General features: G+C 49.9%; 1 protein-coding gene across 1 annotated transcript; it reads left to right on the top strand.

The window, feature by feature from the left end:
• The first annotated feature begins 5,566 nt into the window (after nt 1–5,566).
• On the top strand, nt 5,567–9,057 carry TNFSF9 (TNF superfamily member 9). Its single transcript, XM_027085815.1, has 3 exons — nt 5,567–5,964; nt 6,570–6,603; nt 7,976–9,057. The coding sequence occupies exons 1-3, from the start codon at nt 5,701–5,703 to the stop codon at nt 8,434–8,436; spliced, it is 759 nt and encodes a 252-aa protein (XP_026941616.1). The 5' UTR covers nt 5,567–5,700; the 3' UTR covers nt 8,437–9,057.
• Nucleotides 9,058–21,470: the final 12,413 nt, after the last annotated feature.

The following is a 21,470-nucleotide window of genomic DNA, read 5'->3' as shown; positions in this document are numbered from 1 at the left end:
ACCAGGGGTCGCCCGCGGCCTACACTGGGTGTTGCTTCCAAGGAAAGGGACCCAGAGGTTCCTTAAGGGAGGGAGGGATAGGCCCCCAAAAGGAGGGCCTGGGTCCCCTCTGTAGGGGGTGGATCTTGGATGGCTCGAAGGGTGGGACCTGGATCTTCACTGGGGGCGGGGCCTGGGTTTCTTGTACTTTGTGTCTCTGCCAGTCTGTCCAGGTCAGCCGGTGTCAGTGTGTGACTGAGTGCCTTTGGTGGTCTCTGGGCATGTGATATTGTCTGTCTCTGAATGCATATCCCAGAGCCTTTGAGACCCTTCCAGGCTATGCGTTAGTGGGTATGTGTGATCATGGGCACGGATGTGTCCTTTTGTGTGCTTGTGGCCAGCTGATCTCGTGTACCTATGATTGCACCTCTGGGCGTGTCTTAGCAGGTGCCTGTGTGGTGTATGTCCACCACTGTTTTGGTATGTGTGTGATTGTGGGTCTGCGATTGTGTGTCCTGTATCTCTTGTGTCTCTGTGTGTGTCTGTGGCCAGCTTTGGTGGCTACTCTTGCGTATCTATGCTTATGTGTCTCAGTGTGTGTGTGTGTGTGTGAGTGTGTGTATGTCTGTGTGGTGTATTTGTGTGTCTGTCTCGGTTTGTGTGATTGTGTACCGCCTGAATGGGGGTGTCTTTTGTATACCGGTGTCTGTCTGGTGGCTGCCCCTCCGGGCCAGTTGGAGAGTCCCTTCCAGGTGGTAGCCCTGCTGGGGCTTCCTTCCTGGGGCAGGCTGGCTAGTTTCCCAGCAGAATGAGCCGGTTTTTCACAGACGGGGCCCCTCTGAGGGGTACCCAGGGCCCGCCCTGGTTTGCCTGGGTCTTCCCCATCCCTGTATCCTTCCACTGCCATTAGCAGGGAAACACCACTTCCTGCCTTTGATGTCACTGATGTTAAATTTTCCCTTCCTCCAAACAGCTAAGGCCACCGGTTTCTTTCTTTCTCTGCTTATTTTTTTCGCTTTAAAAAATTTTTGTGTGTGTGGCCACCGGTTTTTTTCTTTGTGTGCTCACACCTGACCACCATTCTGTATGTAACACACACACAAAAACCAAAACAAAGCAAACATGGAAAATGCAGGTGGGCGGAAGCTTGCATGAAAGGTCCACGATCTCTTTTTCAGATCACTCTCCTAAGTCCCCCTAGCTTTTTAATATATCTTCCAGATATGTGCTATGCAAATGTATCTTTGCTCTGAAACCAAATCCGCATTCTTTGTTTTTGTAGCCCTTAGAGATCTCTAATGAGCCCCAAAGAGATGACTCAACCTCCTCCACAGCTTGATTCCTGAACTGATTCTATGAGTGATAATCTGACCATTTCTCTTTCAATGACTCTTTCGGCTATTTCCGTTCAGAATACTTCCTGCCTGTTTTTGGCTCAGATGTCCACGCTTGTTTCTGGACCCTGGTGCTTCATCCATACGATCACACTCCTGCCTACAGTCATGCAGAGGCACCAGACGGTCAGCCCCACTGGCAGCAGTGATGACTAGTCCTGGAGAGCACCTACCGTATGCCAGGTGCTGTTCTGGCTCTCGATTCTGGACAGTAATCCTAGCAGGTGGTCCCTGTGTTAGCTCGACTTCTCAGATGGGAACCTCAAGGCAGAAAGGCGAAGGCATTTGCTCGAGATCATACAACTAGCAAGAGGTAGAGCTGGGATTTGAAGTTAAGTGGTTTGGACCTTGTGCTATTGTTGTTCCTCAACCAGAAGCAACGCTGGTGCACGCATGGGACCCCCCCCATCCCCCTTCCTGATCCCTGAACACGCATCACACTGGAAACGCACAATTCCAGAGTAGCTGGCTAAGCACCCCAACTCCACGAAGCCTAATTATGCCATCATGCCTTGTCGTGTTTACCCAATATCACAGGTGCACTCCTGTGCCAGGTCTGTGTTTCCCTGGCCTATCCAGGGCTGAGGAGACTTGGACCCAGCTTTTCCAGAGACCTGACTAACTTGGAGAACACAGTTCCCCTCTCTGCATCGATTTCCTCCTTCAACACATGTGGATACCCCCTCGGCTGGAGACCAACCTCGCTCAACCCTTCCCTTCTCTTTTCTCTTCTTTTCTTGGTTCACAGCCCCCCCATGGGGTCCCGTGCCCTTTCACTGTGCACTTACCCGGCAATCACTAAGTGTCTCTTTCAGGCTTTGCCTTTCCCCTGGGGGACGTGGAAGATCCACGCCAGTGGAAGGTTGACCCTGGGGGAGTCCACATACGGGATGGCGGGCAGTCGGGAACCCAGAGAGAAGGAGGTGAGTTTGCTAGGAAAAATCAAGGCAGACTTCTTGGAGGAGGTGCCTGTTCACTGGGCCTCCGAGAGGGAAGAAGGGTGCCACCCCCCAACTGCTTCCTGCCCAATCCCTCCTTTGAGCCCTATGATGGCAACAGTGAGAATTCAGGCCTTTCCCCTACAGGTGAGGAAAACCAGGGCCCACGCTCACCTCAGGGAGACAGCTGAGCACAGAGGTGCAACTGTACTAAACCGTGGGGTGCTAGGCAGCTGGTGCTGAGAGCTCCATAGTGGGCGGGGCTGCCTATCTCAGATGTCCCGACCACAACAATACGTCATGGCGCTCCCTGGCTGCGGCCTGAGCCTTCCCCAGGTTGCGGCCTGAGCCTTCCCCTGCCAGGCATTGTTTCCCCGCTCTGGAGGGGGTGTATAGAACTCTGCTAAGCCCCTCGGCATTGAGAGAGTTCAGAACAGTCACTGTCAGTCCTTGGATCGATGACTTCAACTTTTGGAGTCTTAGTGTTTTTACATCTGCTTATTGGAATTGTAGAAAAGCGTCAGTGACCCAGCTCACCTGGAATGAGCATTTGCCATGTGCCTGGCACTGCTCACAGCAAGCTCTCAGCTGCTCTTTGAGACCTACTCTTATTTCCATTTAGTAGATGTGAAAAGTGAGGCTCAGAGAGGTGAAGCAGCTTGCCCCAAATCACACAGCAAGAAATTTGAGGGCTAAAATTCAAGACTCTAGACAGGGGCAGCAAATTTTCCTCTGAAAGGGACCAGAGAGAGTAAGTATTTGGGGCTTTGTGGGCCAGACAATCTCTGTTGTAACTACTCCACTCTGCCATAAAGTTGCAAAAATCGCCACAGGCAATATGGAAACAAATGAGGGTGGCTGTGTGTCATACAGTTTTATTTGTGGACACTGAAATTTGAATTTCACATGATTTGCACATCAGGAAAGAGTCTTCTTTTGACTTTTCCCAGCTGCTTCAAAATGAAAATAATCAAAACATTCGGTGTCGGGCTGCAGTGTGTCCACCTCTAGAGCGCATGCTGGTAACTGCTATGCTCTACTGCGTTCATTTATTCATTCAATCAGTCAATACGATCGAGGCCTGCAATTTTCTAGCTTGGAAACAAGGCAGGTGGAGATACTCCTCTTTGGGAGATAACAGTTTCATGGGGGAAACAGCCATGAGTGAGCAAAAAATGAACAAGAATATCTCACATGGTGGAAACTGCTAGTAAGGTCATGTCACGGGGTGATGTAACCAGGGCCCGAGAGAGAGACACTTTCATTTGGGTTGTCCGAGATGTTGACTGGGAGTCCTCTGAATTCCTTTTTGTCAGCTCAGACAACCCTTGTCTGTGACATTGCTGTGGGGGAGGGCTTAATAATAAACATATTGGCCTGTGGCCTGTGAGCTTCTTGACAGAGCAATGGTATCTGGGGAGGGCTTTTTGGCCTCAGTATCTTTATATCTATCTTCCTGGTTGGTCAGATTCCTCAGGGAAAGGATCCCACCATCCCCATCTTTCAGATCCTGGCTGCTGAGTGGGGGGCAAGGGTCAAGGTGGGAAAGTTTCAAATCCTGCGTTCAAGTTCACACGTTTGTTTCACACATGCTTTTGGCATGATTCTTCTACCATCAGCTGCGTTCCTCCCACCAGAAACGCTGCCATATCCGCTGTCTGGAGGAAAAAACAAAAAACAAAAAACCCAAAACAGCTGCGGTTCCACCCTGAAGGGGAGCAGAGCTGATATCTCTTTTGGGAATTTACTTTAGACCAACACTTCGATTTTGGCTGTCACCCACCAGACTCTCTTTCGGAGTTGGGGGGGGCAGTCACCAATAACTGAGGCTTGAGACATGGTGCTGACTGTGGCATTTGGCTAGGGAAATTATATTTGGCATTCCACCCCGATGGCTTACAATTTTTGGTGTAGCTTTTAAAACAGTCGCTTATACTATCACTGCAGTGGGGTTTTGGGAGAGAGTGAAAGTAGGGGCCGGAGCTTAATTCATCCTCTTTACTCAGAAGGACAGCTGGCCGCAGATCTGGGGAAAGAACATTCCGGGCAGGGGGACAGCAGGTGTGAAGGAACAACCTTGGTACCATGCGGTGGATGCTCCAACTTGGGCAAGTGTCAGAATCTTCTGGAAGGCTCCTTCAGACACTGGTTGCAGGGCTTCCACTCCCAGAATGTCAGCAGGTCTCGGGTGAGGTGCTAGAATTTGCAGAGCTAGCAAGTTCCCAGGTGATGCTGGCCTGGGCCTCGTGCTTTATAAACCGCTGGTAAAACGGAAACGTTCAGCACCTGTGAGTCAACACGAGCCAGCATCATCACAGTGGTCGCCTCGTAATTCCCCAGAGAGGCTTAATACAAGCTTGAATACAGGGCCGGCATCCGATCCTTGTTCGGTTGAACCAACCTCCCTGCCCCCGTTTCCCTGACGGCTGATGGATGACTGAGATCAATTGCCCGGTCCACCCTTCCATTTTCTATAGGGAAAGTGAATCCTGGAGCGGGTTAGGGAGTTGGCCGGCTGGTCTGGGCAGAGCAGGGCTTCTATGGGAGACCAGGGCTTTTCTAGGGCTGGCCATCTCTCAGTCCAGGGTTGCTTCCTCTTTTGGGGCCGAGTTTTGACCGCTTCTCTGGTCCTCCTCCCGGCCCCGCCCCCGCCCCCGCCCACACCACCACCGGAGAGCGAACGGGAAATTTGAGTTTCCTCTGCCTCACTCAAGGCTGTCCCTTTCCTACAAGGGGAATTTCTCCACCTGGACTCTCCAGGCTTCTGCTTGTGGGGTCCAGGGGGCCCCTGATGGGAAGCGTCTAGGTGGGTGGGCGGGGGCAGGCCAGGGAAGGTCCAGGGGTCCTGGGGCAAAAGAGGGAGGGGAGGGGGAGGGCTGAGCAGGGCACTTAGGGTTCCACTGGGAGGACTTATGCTCCACAGGAGAAGGGGGCTGAGGCCTGGCTATCTTCTGACCCCTCTGAAGATGTGCCGGCTTTAGGAGAGCCCTGGAGGGGCCCCAGTACTGGGGAGCTAGGGAGTGATAAGAAATTGGGGAAAGAGGCAGAGAAGCAGAGAGGCGCAGAGATAGATAAGCGGGGAGACACAAGAGATAATTAGGAAGAAAGAGGGTCGGTGGGGCAGAGCTTGGAGGGAGGGAGAGAGAGAGAGAGAAAGGGAGGGAGGGAGGGAGGGAGAGAGAGAAAAGGAGATGGAGAGAGGGAGAGATCCGGGGAAGAGAAAGTTAGGGAAAGTTCGGACAGAACGTGGAGGAGGCGGGGCGGGCGGGAACCAACCTACCGGGCGGATCTCTGGGATCCCCACGGGCCACACCCCGGAAAGCGGGGCTTCGGGATTTTATATAAAGCGCGGTGCAGCGGCCTCGGACCGCAGCCGCCCGCAGCCGGCCATGCCTTCCAGCACCCACGCCGCCCCGGATCCCGAAGCTCAGCGGCCGCTCGCGCCCTCGGGCCGCTCCTGCCACCCGCTGCCCTGGGCCCTGAGCGCCGCGCTGCTGCTGCTCGCCGCCGCCTGCGCCGCCTGCCTGGTGCGCGCCTGGGCCGCGCCCGGGGCTCCTGCATCGCAGGTCCCCGGCTCTGCGCGCAGCCCGAGACTCCCGGAGGGCCTGGAGCTGATGCCCGACGCCCGCACCCGCCTCCCCGACTCTCCGCAGGTGAGATGCGGCCCGATCTGGACCCCGGGAGAGACCCCTATCCAGTTCCGGGACCCCTTCTCCATTCGCTCCCCCTCCACCCCGAGGTCCTTTCTGCATCCCAGGCCGATGGTGGAGGGACCCCCATCGTCCCTCTTGGACCTCCGAGGGCACCGCTTCTTTATCCAGGACTTCGGGGGGCACCCTTCTCGTCCCGCACCCCTGTGAGACCCCATCTCATCCCGGGACCCCAGAGGGGAGCATTTTCTCCATCGCGGACCCCGAGGGACATTTTATCTCGAACCACTGAGGGGGCTCCCCCTTTCTTTCGTAACTCGCGGAGAACCTAGGTTTTCTCCCGGACCCTTGGGGTACCCCGTTTCTCTCTCAAGACCCCCCAGTGCCAAGCCCCCTGGAGGGACTCTCTCCTCTTTTCCCTCCTGAGTCCTCGGGGTTCTGTCCTTGCACACAGTAGGGCTGGGGCAGCGCGCGCGCTCTTTTGCAGCGGGAAGGGAAGGGAGCGTAGGCTCAAGACTCGCGCAGATCCCGGGCACTCCACTTTCCAGAGGGCTGCGGGTGCGGGAGGGGGGACCTCCACCCACTTTCCGTTTGTCCTCTCTCGGCAGGGCGTGTTCGCGCAGCTGGTGGTGGCCGACGGAGGTGAGTGATTCCCCCAGACAGGGGGAGGGTGCTCTAAGAGGGAGAGCCCCAGGAGAGGGAGGCCTCCTCTGTGACCCAATCCGACCCTCTTCCCCTCCCTTCTGTGAAAAGTGTCCCCTCCCTTCTTAGAACCGCGTCAGCCCCTCTCTGGGCCTCCTCCTCCTCTGACCCCCATCTGTGCCCACCTCAGACCCCGCCCTCTCAGAGCTGGGGCTGGATGCCGCAAATCTCAGCCTGGTAGGGTCTCTCCCACTGGGCTCTGGGAGAGACGGACCCCTCCTTCCCAGCCCTGTCTCCCTTCCTCCCTTCTGGAAACCGTCTTTCCCGTTCACTTCCGCTCCCTCTTCCCGAGACCCTCCTCCCCCCTCTTCTGGAGACTCTCCTCTCTACCTCCTTCCTCTGCCCCTCCCCCTTCCAGACTCCCCTCCTCGTCCTTCCTCCGGAGACCCTCCCCCGCTCCCCTCCTCTTTCTGGGGACTCTTCTTCCCACCCCTTTCCCTCCCCCTTCCAGACTCTCCTGCCACCTCCTTCCCTTCTCTCTTAAGGAGACCTTCTCCCCATCCTGTCCTCTCCTTGGAGTCCCTCCTCCTTCACCCTCCACCCCCTCCTCCCTCTCTTTATGTTTCCTCTAGGATTTTTCCTCCTTCCCCCACAACCTCCCCTCCCTCCCCCCTCTTCCCCTTCTCCATCCCCCCTCCTCTTTCCCCCCTCCCACTCTGAGTCCCTTCCTTCATTCTATGCTAACTCTGCCCCCTATCCCCCTCTCCTCCCTCTATAAACCCCATCCTTCCATTCCTAGGAGCCCCCTATCCCCCTCCATCATCCTTTTCTTTAAAAATTTTTTTTTTTTTTTTTTGCGGTACGCGGGCCTCTCACTGTTGCGGCCTCTCCCGCTGCGGAGCACAGGCTCCGGACAGACGCGCAGGCTCAGCAGCCATGGCTCACGGGCCCAGCCGCTCCACAGCATGTGGGATCTTCCCGGACCAGGGCACGAACCCGTGTCCCCTGCATCGGCAGGCAGACTCCCAACCACTGCGCCACCAGGGAAGCCCCCCTCTTCCTTTTTGGCATTACATTTCCTCTTCCTCCTGGTTCCTGGAAGTCTGTCCCCCTCCACTTCCTCAATCTCCCTCTTCCAGAGAGTCTTCCCCCTCCCTCGGAATCCTTTCCTTTCTTCTATCCCCCCTTCCCCTCCCCAGCCCCCCCTCTTTCTGAGACCCTCTCCGAGTCCCCTTACCTTTCTCATACCCCCCTCCCCACTTTTCCCTCTTGTCCTCTCTCCCTCAGAGCCCCTCCTCCCCTCCCCAGGGCTGCGACCTCAACCCTTAGCGATGCCCCCATGCTAAGCATGCCCTGCGTCTTCCTCCCACAGTGCAGCTGACCGAAGGGCCCCTGCACTGGTGCAGCGAGCGGGGGATGACAGGTGTGACCCTGGCACCCGGTGTGAGCTATGACAAGCACACGCACGAGGTGGTGGTGGCCCAGGCCGGAGTCTACTATGTTTTCTTGCACTTGGCGCTGAAGCGTGCAATGGCCAGCAACGGCAACAGCTCCGGCTCCGTCTCTGTGGCCCTGAACCTGCGGCCTCTCCAAGCTGGGGCCGCTGCCCTGGCCCTGACCTTGGACCTGCCACCCCCATCCTCGGGGAACTCAGTGGCTGGTTTCCGGAGCGGCCTGTTGCACCTGGATGCCGGACAGCGCCTGAGCGTCCACCTGCACCTCGCGGTCCGGGAGCCTCGCGCCTGGCAGCTCTCAGCGGACGCCACGGTCTTGGGCCTCTTCCACGTGAACACCCAAGTCCCCACTGGACTCTCCTTGACACAGCTGACGTGACCCCCAGGCCTAGGCGCCACCCTCTGGACCAAGACTGAATCTTGCCTTCCTTTCTTGGGGCCCCTGGTGATGGGGTCTAGCTACTCTACCTCACTGGGCTGGGCCGGGGTCCTTGCTGCTGAGCCCCTCTTCCAGGACTCTCCGGGTCCCTCTGTCACTTGGTATTTATTCTGAGCCTGAGCTCAGACAGTGTACATTATATTAATCCGTTCAACTTATATTTATTGAGCTTCTGCTCCGTGCCAGGCACTGTGCAGGGCTAGAGAAACATCAAATAAAAAAGACCTCCCCTCCATCCTTATTTATGTTAATATGTGAGAAATAGAGACTCATTCCCAGTACCCTCCCCCCGCCCCGCATGGTACTCATGGGGCTAGCTTGTGGGAGTCCAAGTAACTATGTGAGCTTTACTCATTCATGCAGATTTTATCAGGCACTGTTTTAGGTGTTGGGGACACAGCCATGAATAGGACGAGACAAACCCCCCAGCTTTTGCCAAGCTGACGGTCTAGTACGCTGGCTTGACACTGTGACTGTGTGTGACCCTGTGTAACTGGGGCATATGGGAAGGTGTGAGGTGGTACGTGATGTTAGATAATAAAGTATTTATATATGTTATGACTTCTGTATTTTGAGCATTTACTATATACCAGACAATGTGAGTTATCTTGAGATTTATATAACTCCCCCGTGCCTTAGGGATTTTATTATTCCCGTGTTACTATTATCTGTGCTCTTGAGACGTTCTACCTATACTGTGTCTGGTGGTGGAAATACCGGATAATGCCATTTTGCAGGACACTGCTTGCTAACTCTGTGTTCCGTGTCACCACACTAGTAACTTAACACACTATTGACCGGGGGATTTTTGCAGAAACTAACACCTGTGGCATTAATACATGCCCGGTCAATAATGGGTTAAAATCGGCCATGGTGAGAGCATTTACACTACAGGAAGTGGCAAATGTTACAAGTCAGGGATTGATTTATGGTTTGTTGATTGTCTATACTTAAAGTGCAGGTGAAAAGGATGTTCAACATGTAGATTACACTTAAGTGGTTCTTTTTTTAAAAAATTATTTTCTTTTCTTTATTTATTTTTAAATTTATCTTTGGCTGCGTTGGGTCTTCGTTGCCGCACGCGGGCTTTCTCTAGTTGCGGTGAGCAGTGGCTGCTCTTCGTTACACTGCACGGCCTTCTCATTACGGTGGCTTCTCTTGTTGCGGAGCACGGGCTCTAGGCACGCAGGCTTTAGTAGTTGTGTCACACGGGCTCAGCAGTTGTGGCGCACGGGCTTAGTTGCTCCGCGGCATGCGGGATCTTCCTGGACCAGGGCTCGAACCTGTGTCCCCTAGCAATGGCAGGCGGATTCTTAACCACTGCACCACCAGGGAAGTCCCTACACTTAAGTGGTTCTTACCTGTAACTGTTACATTGTGAATAGCACCCCAAAAAATCAAGAAAGTCTTTCTCTAGTGTTTGCAAACCGCTATCTGATTTAGCAAAGAAGTTGCTCACATCATCATAAAGCAAGTGAAGGGTGAACATGCATCTTTATTGTTTTGTTCCGTCTCAGTCTCTAAAGGAAAATATCAACCTCCACTCACTTGTTTCTCACTTGCAAGCATAGATTGGCTCTGGGTACAAGAGTGGAGAAAATCAAGGAAGGCATTCTGTGAGAATCAGTTTTGGCTGTATGGAATTTGCAATGCAGAGTCTCTTATATTTTATTGTTGGAGCTTGTGTGCTACACGCTTATGCCAGTAAAATTGATAATAAACACAGATATTCATTTCACTCCTTGAGAGCTGGTTGTTAAACATTTACCAGCATCCCACGGTCCTGGCCAGTTCTCCCAAATCCCCTAATTTCCCCACCATGCAGATCTTCTGCCCACTGGCCCATAGAAACCAGCTGGACCTTGGCTTCTGGGGCTGGGGTGGACAGGGAGGTCTCCACAAAGCAGGCGACCTTGATGGGGACTTAGGAGGGATGGGGGTGAGGCAGAAGTGGGAGAGTGGGAGAGCTTTGCCTGTGCTGGCCAGACAGGAGGGTGTGAGATGGGCAATGAAGATGGAGATGTGGAGGTGAATGTCATTTGCCTGACCCATCTCTACCTCTTCTCAAAGAGTTCCATTCCCCACATCCCTTCTGAGACAGCAGAACTGACATTCAGCTGACATCCATGAATGTGGCCATACTGGTCATTAAATTATTAAACTAGCCTCTATGCTAATTGGCAAATGCCTGTTACTCCCCGCCCCTTTTTCTGCATGCTTCCTCTGAACCCCTAGGATGGCCCTGGTGATCTAGCATCCAAAGTGTTAACTCTGGGGGCACCCCGGGGATTGGTGGGGGAAGGGTGTGGTCCAGGGGCCAGCTTCAAATCTGACTGGTCAACGTCTGGCTACACGGGTTGTTTCCAATTTTGATCATCCCTGGCACCAAGTGGTGCCACTTCTCTGGCACAGCTGATTGGGTCAGGGTGGATACATGACTCAAGCTGGGCCAATCAGATCTCCTCGGTAGGAATGTGGGCGGGCCTGGCATTCCTGAACTTATTAGTCAGGAATTGGAAGGTGTATGGGAGGGAGAAGCATGGAAGGGCCCATGGGCAGAGAGAGACGGGAGGAGGAAGATGGGTGGGGATGTATGGATGAGACCACAGAGCCCTAGAGAGAAGGAGGAACCATCTAGACTTCCCATTTGCCTCTTCCTGTTACATGGGATACCCTATGCATTAGTTTCCTAGGGCTGCCCTCACAAAGTGTCACAAACTGGAGGACTTAAAATAACACACTTTTTTTTTTTTTTTTTTTTGCGGTACGTGGGCCTCTCACTATTGTGGCCTCTCCCGTTGTGGAGCACAGGTTCCGGACGCGCAGGCTCAGCGGCCATGGCTCACGGGCCCAGCCGCTCCGCGGCATGTGGGATCCTCCCGGACCGGGGCACGAACCTGCGTCCCCTGCATCGGCAGGCGGACTCTCAACCACTGCGCCACCAGGGAAGCCCAAAACAACACACTTTTATTGTCTCCCAATTCTGGAGGCCAGAAGTCCAAAATCAAGGTCTCAGTAGGGCCATGCTCGCTCCAAATGCCCTAGGGAAGAATCCTTCCTTGCCTCTTCCAGCTTCTGGGGGTTGCCAGCCATCCTTGGGGTTCCTTGCCTTACAGCTGGGCTACTCCCAGGAAGGACATGGATTTTGTGGGGGACACTATTTAACCCGGTACATCTAGCATCTACCCTTGCGGGGGCATGAGAAACTTGAGTGTCCTCCCAGGAATTTCCTGCTGGGGTGGGTTCTGTTCTGTGCTGCTATTAGGGGAACCACTGACTGAAACCGCCTGCCCTAGCCAGGAACCCTAGTCACCACTTGCGTGAGTTATCTTACAACAGGAGGTCCTGGTAAGGAATGCGGAACTAACAAGCTACCACCAACCAGAATTCAAGAAAGGTCAGAAGGAGAGAGGAGACGCCAGTCCATAGGTCCTACCAACCTCCCAGAATCCTTCTCGCTGGAATCCGTCTTGGCTGAGTGACGCATGCGCCTAGGGAGGACCCTGAGTCAGAATGATTGGCCACAGACAACCCGGAAACGAATCCCATTACCGTAAAACCCCAAGACCGTGAGCCACATGGCAGAGCAGTCCTCTGGGTTCCCTCACCCTGCTGCTCTCCACCCGGGCGCCCCTTCCCGATAAAGTCTCTTGCTCTGTCAGCACGTGTGTCTCCTCGGACAATTCATTTCCGAGTGTTAGGCGAGAGCCCACTCTCGGGCCCTGGAAAGGGTCCCCCTTCCTGCAACACTGCCAAATGAACTGTGAGACATCCTGGTCCCCAAGGATGCAGTCCCTCAAGGCTGTCAGTGTCTTTCCTAGTGGCTTAGGGATCCCAGAGACTGTCATACTTCCTGTGTTAAGTTGGGGATGGGTCTGAGACCCCTAAACAGAAACCCTCAGCCCCTCCCACCACAGCAGCCCAGCAGGATGCACCTCCAACGATGGAGGCAAAGTGGAGAAGCCCAAAGACTTGCACCAGCTTCGCATGTGAGTGGATACATGTTGGGAGCACTATGGTGAGGCAGGAGCGAGGATGGGTCTGCAGAGCATGCTTTCTTTAAGGAAAAAAAAAATGTGTTAAGGACACTTAACATGCAATCTACCCTCTTAACGAGATTTTAGGTGCACAATACAGTAACATATAGGCACAATATTATACAGCAAATCTCGAAAACATATTCATCTTGTGTAACTGAAACTTTATACCGATTGAACAACAACACCCTATTTCCCCCTCTTGCTAGCCTCTGGCAACCATCATTCCACTTTCTGTTTCTATGAATTGACTTTTTTAGCTACCTCAGAGAAGTGGAATCACGCAGCACGTGTCCCTCTGGGTCTGGCTTATTTCACTGAGCATAATGTCCTTCATGTTCATCCATGTTGTTGCATAAGGCAGAGTTTCCTTCTTTTTTAAGGCTGAGTCATATTCCATTGTATGGATGGACCACATCTTCTTTAACCATCTGTCCATGGACATTTAGATTGTTTCAATATCTTGGCTATTGTGAATAATGCTACAGTGAACATGAGAGTACAAATCATTTCTTTGAGATTCTGATTTCAATGATTTTTTTAAGAATATCAATTTATTTTACTTATTTATTTTTATTTTGGCTGCGCTGGGTCTTAGTGGTGGTGCATGGGATCTTCACTGTGGCATGTTTAGTTGAGGCATGTGGGATCTTTAGTTGTGGCACGTGGGACCTCTTAGTTGTAGCATGCAGACTCTTAGTTGCGGCATGCATGAGGGATCTAGTTCCCCAACCAGGGATCGAACCTGGACCCCCTACATTGGGAGCGTGGAGCCTTACCCACTGGATCACTAGGGAAGTCCCCTGATTTCAATTCTTTGGGATAGGTACCCAGAAGTGGGATTGCTGGATCATACTGAACATCCATTTTAGTGTCACACAGAGCCGAGTTCAAGCCCTGATTCAGGCAATGCTACCTAAGCTGTGCATCCTTGGGCAAGTGCCTTCACCTCTCTGGGCCCAGTGTCTTCAGCTGTAAAACTGGAAAAAGTTTTGTATCTCATGGGCTCCTAGGGGTATTAAGTCAGCTCATAGGTTTAATAGCACAGTGCCTGGCATTTGACTCAATATGTAGAAGCTGTTGCTATTATTACAACAGTCGGGTCATGGAGAGATGGCATGTAAGGTTCCAAGTGCATCAGGTGAAGTGAGTTCCAGGTAGAGAGAGCAGCATGTATAAAGGGCCAGAAGTAGGAGAGTGGATATAGTAGTGTGAGATGGGGTTGAGGGGGTCAGACCATGCAAGCTTGTGGATGATCGCGCAAAGCTTTATCCTGAGGGCAAGGGAGAATTATGAAGACAGAGGTCAGATTAGCTCATTAGATCCTGGAACTGAACAGGACCCTGTGGGGCTGCACCCATTTTTTTTTTTTTAATATTTATTTATTTGGCTGCACCAGGTCTTAGTTGCGGCATGCAGGATCTTTTAGTTGCGGCATGCGGGATCTTTAGTTGCGGCGTGTGAACTCTTAGTGGCAGCATGTGGGGTCTAGTTCCCGAACCAGGGAGCAAACCCTGGCCCCCTGCATTGGGAGTGTGGAGTCTTAGCCACTGGACCACCAGGGAAGTCCCTGTCCCCCATTTCTTGATTACAGGAAATAGGCTTCATTTAGCCTCTGTGACGTTCCCTGGGTTCCAACGGGCAGGTTCAAACAGTTGCTAATTAGGCAAGGGAGGGGATGCAGAGACAAGGGAGGAATAGTCAAGAAAGAATACTGCAGCCTTGGGGCAGGGTCCTGGTTCCCCCTCAAAGGATATACATAACAGTCTCTCTGAGCTGTTTTGCAGGTACTGAAACCTCCACCAGGTGAAAGAAGCTAACTGCGGGCTGCCCACAAGCACGTAGACCCCGGAAATTGGAACCAGAGGTTGAGGATGCTGACTCCCACTTACCGTCACCACCAACCACTCAGAAGAATGTCCACGAGCTGACCACGCCCTCATTGAACCAATACGGTACAACTCGTCACTATCCCCTCCAGGTCGGAACACACAGTTTTGAGGGCATTAGCCTACGGTGGCCCCTTTGCCTGGCAAAGCAATAAAGCAATTCTTTTCTGCTTCACCCAGAACTCAGTCTCTGAGATTGAATTTGGTGTCAGGGTGCAGAAGCTTGCATCTGGCATTAATCCATCTGGCAGGGAGGCAGAGTTTGGATGGGGGGTAAAGAGGGGAGACAGGGAGGCTCATTCAATCACCTAAACGAGTGGTAATGGGAGGCTGGCATAAAGTGCTGGCTTGGAAGATGGAGAGGCAAGGAATGCACATCTCAGACGATAAGAGGAATAGGAGTTGGCGAGACTTTGAACATGAGTGAGATGGAGGGGATGGAGGAGTGAAGACTTTTGGCTCAAAACTGGACAGATGGTGGAGGCATTTATGAATCTGGGGACGCTGGATGATCATAGGTCACTTGGAGACGTGGAATTTCCGTGTGCCTTTGAAGTGACCACGTGGGGATGTTGAGTCAATCCTCTGGCTATGCTAGCTCTTTGGCTGAGATGGAAATGCAAAAGTTGGTGTATTTATGTACTGGGCGTTTGGGGCAAGGATGAGATCTCTTAGAAAAACAAGGAGAGAAGTAGCAGAAAAGAAGTTCTAAGACCAAGGGCTGAGGAACACCAATAAATAGTGTTTCAGTGGGAAGCCAGGTTGCACAGAAGCCTGAAAAGGAGCAGCCAGAGAGCAAAGAGGAAAATCAAGATTCCAAGGAATCTGTTTCTAGAAGGAAGTAGTGGTCAGTGATGTTCGATACTGCTGAGCATCAGATGAGATGAGAACTGAAAATATCTACCAGATTTTTAATCATCAGAACCACAGGTGGCTATATTCAGGGGTGTGGATGGATCAAGTTGTATCAGAGTGGCTTGAGAAATTAATAAAAGTGAAGAATCTGAAACTGCCTCTATAGATATTTTCTTGAAAAGAATATTTGGAAATAATTTCAAATTTAAAGAAAAGTTACACAAATTACAAAAGTACAAAGAATCCGTGTATGTCCTTTACCCAGATTCACTAACTGTTAACAGTTTGCCCCATTTGATTCATCATTTGCTCTCTCGCCTCTCTTGCTCCTGCTGTGTTGTGAATATAAGTTGGAAGTATTCTTTTAAGGTGAGTCCGATGAGATCAGGATTATTAAGAACCAGAACCGGAGGAAACCACATCCCCAGAGGTTGGGGCAGTTCTAGGAAATTCCCAAAGGTAGTGCGCGTGGATTCAAGAAATGGCAGGAAGTTTCGGGGCATTTATCAAGGTGATTACATAGCAGGAAACATGGGAGCTAGCTGCATTAGCTTTTCCAGTTCTTCTGGCTCGAGTACTAAGCAGATCCCATGATATAATTTGCCCTTTGGCTAAATCAGTGGATAAAATATGTCCACATTACCAGCACTACTTTTCTGAGTCAAGTTATAGCAAATAGAACCAGGCAGGGAACTGGAATTTTCAAACAAAAGGTGAGCAGCAACTATTAAGAATCACCAGGCATGTGACCAAAATCAACACCGTGAAAGAGACATTTCAAACTCCACAAAAGCAGAAAAAAATCAACGCCTGAAAAAAAAATGAGCTAATAGAACAATCAAAAGACTCCAGAACAAGTTTAAATTATTTCCCTAGAAAGGCTTTATTTTATTTCAGATTAAATGATATTTAAGTACTTCAATAATAAAATCTGTAAGGACACTCCCTCAAATTGGAGTCAATTCCAGAGAGATATGAAAGTTTAAAGATTAAATACCGTTGCTCATTAAAGTTCAAAGATATTAAAGTGCAGAGGAATTGACTTACTGTTGTGAGATTAGAGAATACCTTTTCACTCACTCATTTATTTGTTCAACAAGTATTTACTGAAGGTTTTTAATGTACCAGCGATTTTTCTAGGTGTTGGGGACAGAGGGGAAAGAAGAGAGACTTGGGTTCTGCTCTCAGGCAGCTTATATTCTAGGTCAGGAGTCAGCAAAAACCACTAACTGTTTTTGTAAGCGAAGTTTTATTGGAACATGGCCATGATCATTTTTTATGTATTGTTTATAATTGTTTTCATGCTTCAAAGGCGGAGCTGAGTAGCTGTGGCAGAGACTGTATGACCTGTGAAGACTGAAATATTTAGTAGCCGGACCTTTACAGGAAATGTTGCTGATCTCTGTTCTAGATAACCCCCAATACAATAATTTTATATTGTATGAATACCGTATTAATCAGAGTTCTCCAGAGAAACAGAACCAATAGGATACGTATATATGTACAGAGAGATTTAGTTTAAGGAACTGGCTCACACTATTGTGGGATCTTGCAAGTCTGAAATCTACAGGGCGAGCCAGCAGGCTGGAGACCCAGGGAAGAATTGATGTAGTCTCAAATCCAAAGGCAGTCTGGAGGCAGAATTACTTCTTCCTCTGGGGGACCTCAGTCCTTTTCTCTTAAGGCCTCCACTGATGGAACAAGCCTCACCCACATTATGGAGGGCAATTTGCTTTATTCAGAGTCTGATGATTTAAACATTAATTGCATATAAAAAAACACCTTCGCAGCAACATTTAGATTCATGTTTGGCCAAATAGATGGGTACTGTGACCTAGCTAATTTGACACAAAATTAGCCATCACAAATGTTATGAAAGAAATATACAAGGGGATGTCTTAGAGAATATAGGAGGTCTACTTTCAAATGATGGCCAGGGCTATTTTTTTATCTTTATTTATTTTATAATATTTATTTATTTATTTGGCTCTGCCGGGTCTTAGTTGCGGCACACGGGATCTTTGATCTTCACTATAGCATGCAGGATCTTTAGTTGCGGCATGTGACCTCTTAGTTGCAGCATGTGGGATCTAGTTCCCTGACCAGGGATTGAACTTGGGCCCCCCGCATTTGGAGCGCAGAGTCTTAGCCACTGGATCACCATGAAAGTCCTGGCCAGGCCCATTTACTATTATAAATTTATTTATTTTTATTTTTGGACGCACTGAGTCTTTGCTGCTGTGCACGGGCTTTCTCTAGTTGCGGCGAGCGGGGGCTACTCTTTGTTGCAGTGTACGGGCTTCTCATTGTGGTGGCTTCTCTTGCTGTGGAACACAGGCTCTAGGCTCGTAGTTGTGGCTTATGGGCTCTAGAGTGCAGGCTCAGTAGTTGTAGCGCGCGGGCTTAGTTGTTCCGCGGCATGTGGGATCCTCCCAGACCAGGGCTTGAACCCGTGTCCTCTGCATTGGCAGGTGGATTCTTAACCACTGTGCCAGCAGGGAAGCCCAGGCTATTTACTTTTAGAAGGCAACAGATAAGCTGGGATTCAAGAGGTGACAAATATCCAGCTATGGGAATATCTGGGGGAAAAACATTCCAGGTAAAGGGGACAGTAAGTGCAAATGTCCTGAGGTGGGAACGAGCCAGATGCATTTGAGGTCCAGAAAGAGCAGCGTGGTGGACAGTGGTAGGGAATGATATTGGCGATATTATGAGGGCATCATGTGTAGATTTAGGGCTTTGGACATTTTTCTACCTTCAGTATAAAGCCAGTGCAGGGTTTTAAGCTAGTATCATGGTGGGAAAATCGTAAACAGGAACATGATTGAGAGGCTGGTGGAGGCCCCTAGGGGAAAGATCTTGTTTGCTTGGGTGGTGGTCGTGGAACGAGATAGAAGTGGGGAAACGTGGCTTTACTAACTGAGATTTGGTGCATTTTCAATGACCTTAAGCAACTTTCCTTTACCCCAAGAGAGAAACACCAGCTCCTCACTGCAGTCCATAAGATCCTGCACAACTTCCCCCATCACCTCTGTGACCTCATCTTCTCCCACTCACCCCCTCACTCTGTTTCAGGCACAGTTGGCTTCCTAGCTGTTCCTATATATGCCAGATACAGTCCTGTCTCAGGGCCTTTGCTCTGGCTGTTCCTTCTGCCTGGAAATCTCCTCTCCCAGATCTCCCCATGTAGGTTCCTTTGCATCTTTCAGTGCTCAGCTCCAAAGCCATCTCCTTACCTGATAGCCCATTTAAAAAAGCTTCCTCCATCAATTCACTGTTTATTATTGACCCTCTTTTTTAACAAAATATTTATCTATCGATTTATTTATTTATTTGGCTGCACTGGGTCTTTATTGCAGCATGTGGGCATCTCTCTAGTTGTGGGGTGCAGGCTCTAGAGTGTGTGGGCTTAGTTTCCCTGTGGCATGTGGGACCTTAGTTCCCCCACCAGGGATCAAACCCATGTACCCTGCATTGGAAGGAGAATTCTTAACCAGTGGAAAACCAGGGAAGACCCAACTGATGCTCTTTTATTTTCTTTGTAGTGTGTACCAGTTATCCAATGCTGCATAACAAATTCCCCCAAACTTAGTGGCACAAAACTGTAACGACTTTCTTATGATCATGAATTCAGTGGATCAGGGATCAGGGCAGGGTACAGTGGGAATGATTTATTTTCTTCTCCACAATGCCTAGGGTCCAGCTGGGAAGATTCAAGTAGATGGAGGTGGAGGTGCCTTGAATAACTGGGAGCTGGAATCATCTGGAAGCTTGCTCACTCACAGGTGTTTCACCTGAGATGGATGGCGTGAAAGCTCAGCTGAGCTGGACTATCAAATGATGTACCTACCCTTGTCTTCTCTACATTGCTTGGGCTTCTCGCTGCATGGCAGGCTCATATGGCAGCTGGATTCCAAGAGACAGGAAGTAGAGGCTTCCAGGACAGTTCAACACTATATCCAAGAGTCACTTTGTCACCTGCAGTTGGGGTAACCTTTCTGAGGGCCCACCTAGATCCAAAGAGGTAGAGAAATTGATTTTGGAGGGGCAAATTCCACTTGCAGAAAGGCCCATTGGGATGGGAGATGTTATGGCAGTCATCTTTGGAACATACCATCTTCCATGCTACCTTGAAGCCTTGTTAGGAAGATTTAATGATATGATGCCTCTTAAGTACCTAGAGAAGACTTCTTGTTCCAGGAAAGGGTATGTAGTATGAGGTTCCAATATGCAGGATGAGGTTCAGACCAGAAAGACCCACTTTTTTTTTTTTTGTGGTACACGGGCCTCTTACTGTTGTGGCCTCTCCCATTGTGGAGCACAGGCTCTGGACACGCAGGCTCAGTGGCTATGGCTCATGGGCCCAGCCGCTCCGCGGCATGTGGGATCTTCCCGGACCGGGGCATGAACCCTTGTCCCCTGCATCGGCAGGCGGACTCTCAACCACTGTGCCACCAGGGAAGCCCTCATTTTATTTTATTTTTTTTTCAGAAAGACCCACTTTTGACTTGCTAGATTCTAAGCTCCATGAAGGCAAGAGTTTCTGTTCATTGATAAATCCCAGGCATCAAGAACAGTGCCTGATGCATGTAGGTGCTCAATAAATATGGGTGAGTAAGGAGAAAGCACACAGACTCAGGCATTTCAGGGAACAACCTTAGAGAAAGCAAATTAGAGACTTTCAGCACCCAGGCTAGATTTGCAGGATTGAGATAAGGTATACAATCTTCAAAATTCCCTATAAGAGGGAACAAGAAGTATGGAGTGGGTGCATCTATGGAAAAGTTCTGAGATAGCCCAGGAATCCTAACTGGACTGACTGGTGAGGGTATTTGTCTCCCAAAGCCAGTCAGTAAAGACTGGAGGAAGTGACTCCTCCTTCAAATGTGAAGACAGCACTGCAAGACTTCAAGGAACATGAAAATTCAAGGCAACTAGACATCACAAAAGGGATACAATAATTTTTCAGTAACTGACCTGAAGGAGATCTATGATTTGCCTAACAAATAATTTGAAGAAATGTTTTTAGGAAGCTCAGTGGGGCTCAAGAGCACACAGGTAGACAACTCAATGAAATCAGGAAAGCAATACGTGAACAAAAGGAGAAGTTCAACAGAAGTAGAAATCATAAAAAAAAACCAAACAAACAGAAATTCTGGGGCTGCAGAGTACAATGAATGAAATTTAAAAAACTCAAGTAGAGACCAGCAACATCAGACTTGATCAAGCAGAAGAAAGATTCTGTGAACTAGAAGACAGGCCATTTGAAATCAACCAGTCAGAGGAGAAAAAAGAAAAAAGTAATAAAAAAGAGGGAAGAAAGCTTACCTGAAGTACAGGATACCATCAAGCAAAACAGTTTGTGCATTCTGGTAGTCCCTGAAGGAGGAGAGAGGAAAAATAGGGCAGAAAGATTATTTAAAGAAAGAATGGCTGAAAACTTCCCAAATCTGGAGATGGATATAGACATCCAGGTACATGAAGCTCAAGGATTCTCAAACAGATTTGACCCAAAGAGGTTTTCATGAGACATATTATAATCAAACTCTTAAAAATCAATGACAAAGAGAACTTTGAAAGCAGCAAGAGAGAAGAAACTCATCACATACAAGGGAAACCCCATAAGGCTATCAGCAGATTTTTCAGTAGAAACCTTGCAGTCCAGGAGACAAGGGGATGATAGAGTCAACGTGCTGAAGGAAAAGACCTGCCAAACAAGAATACTTCACCTGGCAAAGCTGCCTTTCAGTCATGAGAGATAAAGACTTTCCCAGACAAGCAAAAGCTGAGGGAGTTCATCACCACTATACCTGCCTTACCAGAAATACTAAAAGGAGTTTTTCAAGCAGAAGTGAAAGGGTAATAATTAGTAACATGAAAACATGGAATTATAAAACTCATTGGCAAAGTAGACAGTCACGTTATCTTCGGACACATCTTGCTCACAAAACCACAAAATAATTCAAGGTAAAGCACAAATGCTCACAGACACAGTTCAAAGCTATGGTGGCTTGATGCTGAGCTGCTCAGTGTAGTTCCTGGAGAAGGAGCTTGGTGGTAATATTCTCACAGCTCAGGATGTACACTGTCTCTATAACTGCTCTCTGCAAAATAAATGCTGAGTACTATTTTCGCTTTTTTTTTTTTTTTTTTTGTACGAGTAAAACTCCTCTTTGAATTTCTTTCAGTTAGT

This window comes from Aethalodelphis obliquidens, unplaced genomic scaffold (genome assembly GCF_003676395.1).
Source record: "Aethalodelphis obliquidens isolate GAN/ISIS:26980383/991018 unplaced genomic scaffold, ASM367639v1 scaffold53, whole genome shotgun sequence".
Lineage (NCBI taxonomy): Eukaryota > Metazoa > Chordata > Mammalia > Artiodactyla > Delphinidae > Aethalodelphis > Aethalodelphis obliquidens.
The sequence above is the reverse complement of the archived record's forward strand: the minus strand, read 5'-3'. Positions and strand labels throughout refer to the sequence as shown.

Bases quoted from the DNA above. Each gene is read 5' to 3' on its own strand.
- TNFSF9 (XM_027085815.1), top strand. From the start codon at position 5,701: ATGCCTTCCAGCACCCACGCCGCCCCGGATCCCGAAGCTCAGCGGCCG. The intron at 5,965-6,569 runs GTGAGATGCGGC...CTCTCTCGGCAG, and splicing joins GCCTCCCCGACTCTCCGCAG to GGCGTGTTCGCGCAGCTGGT. The intron at 6,604-7,975 runs GTGAGTGATTCC...TTCCTCCCACAG, and splicing joins GCTGGTGGTGGCCGACGGAG to TGCAGCTGACCGAAGGGCCC.